At 37.8% G+C, this 10,063-nt stretch overlaps 1 protein-coding gene across 1 annotated transcript; it reads right to left on the reverse strand.

The window, feature by feature from the left end:
- Positions 1-670: 670 nt before the first annotated feature.
- On the reverse strand, positions 671-8,582 carry LOC111659169 (proline-serine-threonine phosphatase-interacting protein 1-like). Its single transcript, XM_023412018.2, has 15 exons — positions 8,380-8,582; positions 7,367-7,467; positions 6,537-6,611; positions 5,572-5,606; positions 5,332-5,438; positions 4,992-5,054; positions 4,725-4,817; positions 4,244-4,289; positions 3,911-3,990; positions 3,434-3,532; positions 2,335-2,431; positions 1,993-2,086; positions 1,669-1,757; positions 1,033-1,154; positions 671-837 (listed from the first exon to the last, which is right to left on the reverse strand). Exons 1-15 carry the CDS (start codon positions 8,410-8,412, stop codon positions 706-708), a joined length of 1,266 nt encoding a protein of 421 aa, XP_023267786.1. The 5' UTR covers positions 8,413-8,582; the 3' UTR covers positions 671-705.
- Positions 8,583-10,063: the final 1,481 nt, after the last annotated feature.

Raw genomic sequence — 10,063 nt, forward strand, 5'->3', positions numbered from 1 at the left:
TGCAAACCCTGGCTTGCTCTGGTATAATAATAGTTGTTTACTCACATTGATTCACACTAACAAATAAGGGCAAAACAATGACTTAGTGACATACAGCAAAGTCAGTGGAAGCCATTTTTGAGCAATTTAGATAATAATTCTTCAGTCCTGTGACACTGTGCGTACACTGGTCTAAGTATAGAGAATGAAGAATCCCAGCCGTAAAACACATGAGGTAGCAGGGTTAAAACCTAAATACAATCACAAACAAACTGTTCGACTAACTTACCATTAATAAATAACAAACCCACTTACAAATGATGCTAGATTTTCAGTGCATGTTCAGAAAATCAGGAAAACAGTTTGACATCAGCTGTGCTCGTAAAAGAGCATTTATCCAGGAAGCTTGGAACGGAAAGTGTGTGTATATCTTAATCTATAAGTGACGTGATGCAGAATGTGTTCATGTTCATGTATGTTGTTTTGCATGTTTGACACATTTTGACTGTGTCTTTAAGCGTAATGCGCACAGATGTGTTTAGGTGTGTGGCTATTTGTGTTTTGTCATTTGTTTCTGTGTATTTGTTTGTATTTTCTTATTTGTGTGTGTGTGTGTGTGTGTGTGTGTGTGTGTGTGTGTGTGTGTGTGTGTGTGTGTGTGTGTGTGTGTGTGTGTGTGTGTGTCTGTGTGTTTTTGTGTGTGTCTGTGTGTTTGTATGTGCATGTTCAGATTTTGCCCAGATAGTTTCCTGGCACCAGTCCAGTCAGACTGTCCTTCTCCACGATCCACCAACCATCTTCTCCTCGCTCCAACACTCGGACCATGTCCCCTTTGCTCACAGACAGTTCATCGTCTGCCTGACCAGTCAATGGGAACAAACATAACACATGTCAGTTAGAGATGGGTAACACAACAAAGCCTTTTTCTCAAATCTCACCTGAATACCTACATTACTTTTTCTTTTTTCCTTTTTTTTTTAAACACACTCTACATGAAGATCAATGGTACTCTTCTTTTGACAAACTTGTAACCAAATGAGGTAAAATGTTCACCTGTGCAGTGTATGCATAAAGCGCAATGTAGATATCTTCATCATCTATGAATGTGGCCAATGATGTTTCCTGCTGGAGGTCTAGTAGAGGTGCTCGTCCTCCATCTGAAATCTCAACTGAGGCTACAGTCATAGCAGATAATTGCAAACGCCAAATGTTAGCCTCTATTTATAGATCTAAGTACAATTCATTGTATGCAGTACATTTATATTCAATTCAATTCAAATATACAATTATGTTTCCTAATTTATGCTTCTATTTATTGTAATAAAACCACTGAATACCATAGAAGGTGTTGTGTTTTGCAAACATGTACAATAAGATGATATTTTCCATTAATTTATATATGTCTTTATGTCTGCGTTATATGGCATATTTGAGTTGTATGAAAACACATCAAGAGAACTTCATTTTTAAATCTTGGGGTCCACTAATGTGTTTGCTGAGAGGAGAATGTGAATATGTCAATCCATAATTAAGTATTAACATCCACTTGGAGCACACAACACAATAATCAGGTAGAAGGTAAAGCCAACAACATCATTCCAATGAATTTATTATGCTTCGCATTCAGAAATACATAAATATAACAAACTGAGAGATGATGGTAATTGAGCAAGTAATTGCAGTACTTACACATGCCAACAGATGTCAGTGCTGATTGTGATGTCTGAGGATTATTGATGCTGACGTTCACAGAGCTTCCGAGAAGGGAATCAGAGCACCTGTGTGACCCGAGTTTAAGTAAAATATTTAGGTTAGGTTTTTTTTTATTTTTATTGGTCAACATGAAAAAAGGAACTGAAAAAAAAAGATGAACTAGGAAGAGAAAGCATTTTCTGATTGCCACACCAATTTTGTGGTATTCATGCACTATTCTTTCAACCCTGGCAGGTTATCCTGTCCGGTAACAATGCAATCTCCTCCTGATTCCTCCTCCTAAGGTTATTTGTGTCACACCTCCTCATCATGTCTTCTCCTCCTGCAAAAAGAGCTTGGCCATTGCTTTCTCCGGACACATTTGTCTGGTAGCAGCTCTCAAACACTATGGGCTCTGTGAGAGGAAAAGAGAAGCTGTTCATTTGAGAAGTGAGGACAAGTCTCATTCTGCAGCTTTTACTGAAAGAGAAAGGTCATTAGCTGAGTAGCATTCCAAATCCTATTATTTTGCCGTTGCACCTTTTTCTCACTTCTCTTTTCAACTTTGTAGTTTCCTCTGAAGGGGAAAAGGCTATCTAAGTGCTGAGAAGCCTCTAAAAGATCCTCATTATGTCAAATGCCTGGCCCACCATGACAGCTCACCTGGAGGCTTTGATCCCGTGCTTTTCATCTCTATGAAGCAGTTGTTGTCTGTCAGGATGTCACACTGCTGCAGCTGCTTCCTCACCTCCTCGAAAAACTAATTTTATACAACAGACAATCCATGAGAAATCAGAATTAAACACTTTTCCTGTTTAGATCAGTAGGTTAAAAAACAAACAAACTAAAAAATATATTTTCTGTAGTTAGAGACTTTTCATTTCAAGTTCCATGATAGATATACCTGACGTGAGGAAGACAATGAGCATGTGTGAAAGGTGTTTCAGCCACCAACTGGCTTTCAAGAAAAGAGTCCACAGCTACACTAGCATTGGGGCTATACATTAGCACAGCAGTGTTTTGAGGCAAATGCCAACTTTAGCACATAAGCATTGATGCTTAGCAGGCACAATGTTTAAAAACATGCTCAGCATTTTAATTTATCATGCTAACATTCGCTAATTAGCACATCCTCTGGGGATCATGAACGATCATGAATGTCTGTATCTATGGTGAACTGATCGACAAGCTGGCATTGACATGCATACAGCCACGCCCCTAGCATGGCTATTGAAATTTAAACAGATTAATTGTACTAAAGTGTAACTTAAATGCAGAACAAATAATATAGTAACTTCTGTATCTAGTAATATAGTAATTTCTGATTACAAATTGCTTCTAAAATTACATTTGTACATAAGTTTTGAACCTGTGCCTGAATTAAACCAAGCATTAATCCCAAGCTGAACCAGAGGGTGCTGAGGTATTCTAGGAGAGAAATCAATAAATCATTTATATTGACCATGACATTATATTTTTCTGTTAAGATGAATAAATTGCGTTTACATTTAAAGTTTACTGTGTATTTTTTTCTTTTGTTTAAATCAGATAACTGTTCATTTACTGGTAGTTGTGGTGTAGCACAGTCCAATATCATGGTATTGTTGTACCTTACTAATACAGTGGTAATTTGTTCACTACCAATTGGTAATGTCCCATCATGGTAGTGACTAAATTACTATGGTATTCTTACAATGGTGTTACCATTGTACTTTTTAGGGTTTGTACATAAACGTTAAGAGGAACCATTTAGTGAGCTCACCTCATCGTCTTTGACACACTGCATGGAGAAATGATTGCAGTGGTCCCAGAGGGTACACCTGAGCATCCCAATTCGATCTACCTCCAGCTTCTGGAACACCTGGAAAACACATACACACCAATGGTCTCTACTGTACCACTCCCAGGTTAATATCAGTGACTTAATGACTGCAGAGACATGATTGTTTCCTCTTTTCTAATGTCCCTCATGCTAACAGTTGTCATGCTGCATTAGTGTCACCGGCAGTATTATCTGCTTGCACTACACGTGGCTGAATTATACTTATATTCTATAAGTACCTGTGGGTTTGATCATCTGTTTTTAGCATGCACCCTGCAACATAAGGTTTATTTCCCCACTGGCCAGCAATGTTAGGAGATTGTACAGATAAAGGGGATGTGGTGTGAGGTTTAGTCTACCTGGTTAGACCTAATTTTAGATTGTGACTATGTTACAGAGCATTACCATCCACAGTACCTCACATGTGCTTTTATGTGTTTCCTCCCAGTCCTGGCGAACGCTTTCTAGCTGAACGACGTGGTTGAAGTACAGCTTCTCTGTGAGCGATTACAGAATATTTATAGATGGTTGTAGTTAGAAATGAAACACAGCAATGAAGACAAGTAAACTTTGTCCAGTCTCGCTCAAGATTTGCTAACTAAGTAATGTACAGTGCAGAATTTCCATATATGATTCTCTAAATGTACATAATCAGTAGTAGCAGTGTTGACAAATGATGTGAATACAGAGAGAAAGACATTTAATCAGGTTAGAAATAGCCATCAGAAGAAATGTGACTCTGGGTTTTACCTGCTTCATTGGCGGTCTGTCTGCATTGCTTGGCCCTGTGACGTGCCTGTGAATATTACACAGGAAGCAACAGAGATAACCAATGTGACAAAGTCTGATCACAGGCCAGAGAGACCTTAACTTTGAACATGAAAAGGCCAAAACATATTTAGACATGGTTTGAAATTTTACTGTGGCATGTTTCTTGAATATACAAATGCTTGAAAGTAATCGGGGTCATTTGGGGAACCTGCATGATAATGAATTTACCTAAAAATAGATGACGGATAGCACATTTAGAGTCACAATAGTACATCTTGAACAAAGTTCAGTTCCTCCTTGCTAGATGTTGCATTGCATCACTGGTGCTGCACAAAGATCAAGGTCAAAGTGAAATACCCTGAAGGTTTGTATTTGGATTACTTTAATCAGAGCAGCAGTTTCTTTACAAACTTGTCTGATTACTGTTATTATAGAGAGGTAATTCAGATGTTGATTGTACCTTTTCTGAGTTTTTGGGTGTTATGTTGGTCTTCTCAGCCCCATGTTCTGCCTCGTCTGCCTCTTTGCATCTCAGCTCATAGTTCTTCTTCGACTGAGAGAAAGAGAAACAAAAAGCCATGGACTGTAAAAGATGTGCAATGTTTGCTGTTTATGCCAGTGAAAGCTGCGTACAACATATCACATCTTCACAAAGAGAAAATGTTTGCTTTCTGGATTAAATGTAAAACACTAATTCAAATTAAACCGGCGGTGGCTGTTTCCCTACCTCCATGGTCTTCTTGAACAAAGCAGCCTTTTTCTTCTGAAGCTTCTCCATGATGCTCTCAAACTACAGGAAGAAACAGAAGAGTGAAACTAAAAGATATATCTTCATATGATCTCAGTGGTCTTGTAAGTTACTAACATACTATGGAAACTTGAAACCAAAAGCTCCAAAGCACCTAATGAAAGTGGGAACAACAATATAACAACAAAATAATCTTCATGAGGATAAAACCAGAGTTAGCAATTTGACTTCACATTATGTTCATCAGGGCAATCAAACCCAATGCCTCTGTGTTTGTAAACAATAAGTTGGTTGTTAAGCAACATAAATTGCCTCATACCTTCTTCCTCTGCTCTTTCTGATGTTCTTTGAATGTCTCAATTTTTTTCACCTCGTCTCTCAATAAATCAGATAGTTGGATATGAAAGTTCCCAATGGTCTCAATTTCTGCAGCCAAAAACAATAATAATAATAATAAAAAAAAAGCAAACTGAACTGTTCACATTTGAACACAAATAAGATCAACAGCAGCAGTATTTATTACTTTGGTTGGATTTGTCAAATGACCGGATGAACTTACGTGTTTTTAATTGGTCAAAGGATGCTCTCAAGGTGCTGAAAAAACAATGCACATGTGAGATCAGAGATGATTAAGCAAATACCTGCAGCTTGTTTTTTTGCTAGGATACAAAGAGGCTGATTATCTCTGCAAGCTAAAAAAAAAGCATCCAGCTCAGACTTGGCATGTTATTTTTGACCAACGAATTTGTTCCTGTTTCTCCCTAAGACGCAGTCAGAGGCTCAGTAACTTAACTGTGAGACTGCTGATGAAGCAGCCTCACCAAAGCAGTTTGGACTGAACAAAATACCATGAAGGGTACCTCACTCGCATTTGCTGACAGGAATTAAATGGTGCTTCACTACTTAAGACAGAGATTCAAACACACTACCACAATGTATTTCCTCATTGTAGAGCCATTTGTTTCTGGTTTTTAGTCAGTCATCTTTATTTTCAGGTGACTAACGTTGAGGGAACTTGAAAGAACAGGAAACTGCCAAAAAAAAAAAAAAGACCCACTATTTACAGAGAGAGGGTCGCCTGCAGTAAGTGGTACACGCAGCCTGACTGGACTGGTGCCAGGAAAATATCTGGGGCAAATCTGAACATGCACACACGCACACACACACACACACACACACACACACACACACACACACACACACACACACACACACACACACAGTCTTTCGTTCTTTCTCTTTCTGTCTCACACAGACACAGAAACGTGTGTTTCCTCTAAAAAAGAGTATGACTCATATGTGCCTGACAGATACGGTATATTTTATGTTGCAGGTCAGTTTCAATCAGCAGTAAAAACCATCTAAAACTCATCACCTTCTCTTTGGACAAAATGAATATGTAGCCAAACTAGAGTTTCTTCTTTTTTTAATTAATATATCATACTTATATAACCACTGCATGTGTATACAGGACATAATATTGATCTCTGAGCAAGTATACTTTGACCGACACAATGTATTTACCGGATCTCTGAGTGTCCTCCAGCTTTGCGAGCAATAGTCACCAGCTCCTTCCCATACTTCTCCTCTGCTAGTGCCCTGTGCAGTATGAACAGACAGACACGTCACTCTGGAGCCCACAATGTGTTTTAGTGTTTTGTTGTAAAGCTGAACTGTTGTATGTTCCTGTCATGTTTCCTGGAGACATTACGGATTATTGCATAAAGAACCATTTTCCAGCTCTACTGACCCACCTTTTGTTGGACTTGGTTACATCTTGAAGATTACCTCATATGAATTTGCTGTATAATTTTCTATATTCTTTATAGCGAAACTAACACAAAACAAAGAAAATAGAATATTTGTACCTCTGAGACACACTTTCAGATGTTGGTTGATATTATAAAGACTTGCCGTTCTTTGCGCATCAGGAATTGGTCAAAAGACTACTAAATTGTTCACCTATTGTGATGAACATGAGTGTGACTAATTACATGTGCCGTTGAATCAGATTACCACTACAGAGATAGATATAGACAGTATCTATATTTTGTTTTCCAGGAAGTTCATTTAAAGACCTTCTCATCTGAGACTCATATTGTTGCAATTTAAACATCTTATGATAATACCAAAAACCCCAGTAACCTCTTTTTTTAAAGTAATCTGGTAACTCACTGGTTTTGTCATTTAACAGGGGAAAACTATATTTACTTAGATTTATATTCCTCTTGTTGCATCATGGTGTTAATTACACCACAAACACAGATATTACGTATATGGATTCTTGAAAATCCCCTCGTTTAATGGTCAGTTCTTGTTTCAGCTGCTGAAATAACTCTACAAACTGATACTACCTCATTTTTAAAAGCTCCTCCACATCTTTGCACATTTGCCTTCCATCTCGTAACCTTTGGATCACAGCATCATACCCGGCGTGGCAAGTAAAATCAGATCCCTGTGTTGAGAAGACATAGAAAAACTTCAGAGAAATTCGGCAATGAACGGTGTTGCTCAACAAGAGTTGCAACATGTACTTGTGTTAATCCTGGACTTACTATGTGGTAAAAATGCAGAACTACCCCACAAAAACCGATGTATATGTCAAGGCAGCTCACTCAGTACTTCATCAAACTGCCTCTTGCAGACTAACTGTCATATAATGAACATGAATTTCCCGTAGGGGATAAATAAAGTATCTATCTATCTATCTATCTATCTATCTATCTATCTATCTATCTATCTATCTATCTATCTATCTATCTATCTATCTATCTATCTATCTATCTATCTATCTATCTATCTATCTATCTATCTATCTATCTATCTATAAGATTACAAAGGCAGCTTGACACATTACAATAACTTACATATTGACAACACTTTGTCTGGATTCATCGACTGTACGCGTTACCAGTACTTTCTTAGTAAAGTCACATTGCCAGAGCTTATGAATTATGAAGACATTTTTATTAAAGTGTCAGATTGGACCTCTACACTGTCATTTGTGCTATAATTTTCTCACACAAACACACACAAACACACACACAAACACACACACACACACACACACACACACACACACACACCCACATACAATTCATGTAAATGTGGACTAAGTTATAGGTTATAATAAATTGCATATAGCAGTGAACCAAAGCCACGACAATCAGTTTTGTTTTGTTTTGCAGACACTTTACGTTATACAGTATAATGGATAAATGATAGAATGTTTTTTACTTAGCTTGTGCATTCATCATAAAAAAGGATAAGATAAATGTAGGGTGCATGATTGTGAAGATACCAATGACTTTTAAGTTTTCACAAGGACAATTTCAGCCAAGCATGAGACCACAAAAAGTAGACTTACCCAGAAAGCATCTTTAAACATCAAAGGTGCCATCCCGCTGGTTACTTCTGCACTCAGCTGCTTTCGTCTGAATGAACTCCTCTGACAGGACTTTTACTCAAAACCGAATGGCTGACCAAAAGTTTAAATTAAGTTACTGAAAGGTGAAGGATACTTAGCCAAGTAAGCTGTGTTCAAAACCGTGAGTGGCCCAAACATCAGTGAGTCATTTTGAATGAGGAAGCGTTTCTGTCCCATGATGTCACTGACCACAGCAAGCTCAGCCCATGTTTGAGACAGTCTCTCTTTCACTATCATTTGATGGATAAATTTAAAAGTTGTTTTAGGGTTTTTCAGACACATCATTTACAGTATATGTGTCTGCTTAGATGATGGTATCTGTCGGTGTGCGTGTTTGACACAATCTCTTAGCTGCAGGTCAACATTGTTTGTAGAGGAAGTTGTTGGTTTGTTCATTTACAGTGACAAATTCATGTAGTCATACAGGATGGTTTCGGTCACAGCTTATGTGAACTGTTGACTCATCGATGGCTGAATGTTTAGGGGCTACCCTCAGGTATCCATGTAACTCAATAAGTACAGTATGTCATCATCAATATCTTATATCATTAACAATATGTTTGGTTCTTTATTTAGATCTGTGTTAGCTTTTGCATTGCAGCAGCTATTCCTCCTGTTAACATATTACATTCTAACCAAAGTAAATGAGTACAAATCTAACTAAAGCACTTCTTCTGTTGTAATTGTGATGTCCACTGTTTGTTTGACTGTCTTATTCCTTTTTGCATTCATCTTTTCATTTCTACTAGGCGTCACTACGTGTGGTAAATGAAATGATATTGTTATAAATACGGCTGATTACCAATGTTAATAATCCTTCTTTTTTCCACAATAGTTCTAAAAGTTTTGCTGTTACTTTGTTGCTGTTGAACATTTCTCATTCAACAGTTGTTTTGTACATTCTTGTGACAACCACAAGGGGGAGACATAGACCTCTCTGAGACATTTCAAGTACACCTAGTATTTAAGTATTAAATGGGATCAAACCCTCCCATAACACAGGGTTCAGACATAAAATCCCAAATCTCTGGATCCTGTTGAGATTAATACAAATCTGCGCCTCAGGCATCTCTCAGGGAAGACACAGAGACACGTGAATGAGCACATAGAAGCTTATTATTGATTTTCAAAGTGAGGAGAAAGACAGACTGTGGTGTCTCTCACCAGAGATGTGTGAAAATCTTTGGCTCTCTCACAAAGCCGGGGGATCATTCTGTCACACACCTAACGACATGTTAAAGGGACAGTACAAATCAATACAGCCAACTGAGAATAATGGAGGTTGGTCTATTTGACTGTCTGTTTATGTACATTTTCATTATAAAGAAGTTTGAGCCATGATTCTGCATCTCTACTACCACAGAAGTTCATTGTTTATGTATCTGGTCTATATTTACAGAAAGTGTAACTTATTGTATAAAGACTATCGTTTCAACTCATGTGTAGTCCACTCTCTACCTTCAAACCTTCTAAAATTCTTACTCAGTAAATACAAATTTTCATTCTGTTTGACCAAAGCCATGGATTAGAGCTAGACACCCTTCTGAAGTGGCCATCTTTTGGGTTCAAGAAGGTGAAACAATTCAGTTTTCCCACTTGGAAAAACCAGACATCCACTAGTTAG

Source organism: Seriola lalandi, unplaced genomic scaffold, assembly GCF_002814215.2.
Source record: "Seriola lalandi dorsalis isolate HSWRI2012SDOR001 ecotype SW California unplaced genomic scaffold, Sedor1 jcf7180002054474, whole genome shotgun sequence".
Taxonomy (NCBI): Eukaryota; Metazoa; Chordata; class Actinopteri; order Carangiformes; family Carangidae; genus Seriola; species Seriola lalandi.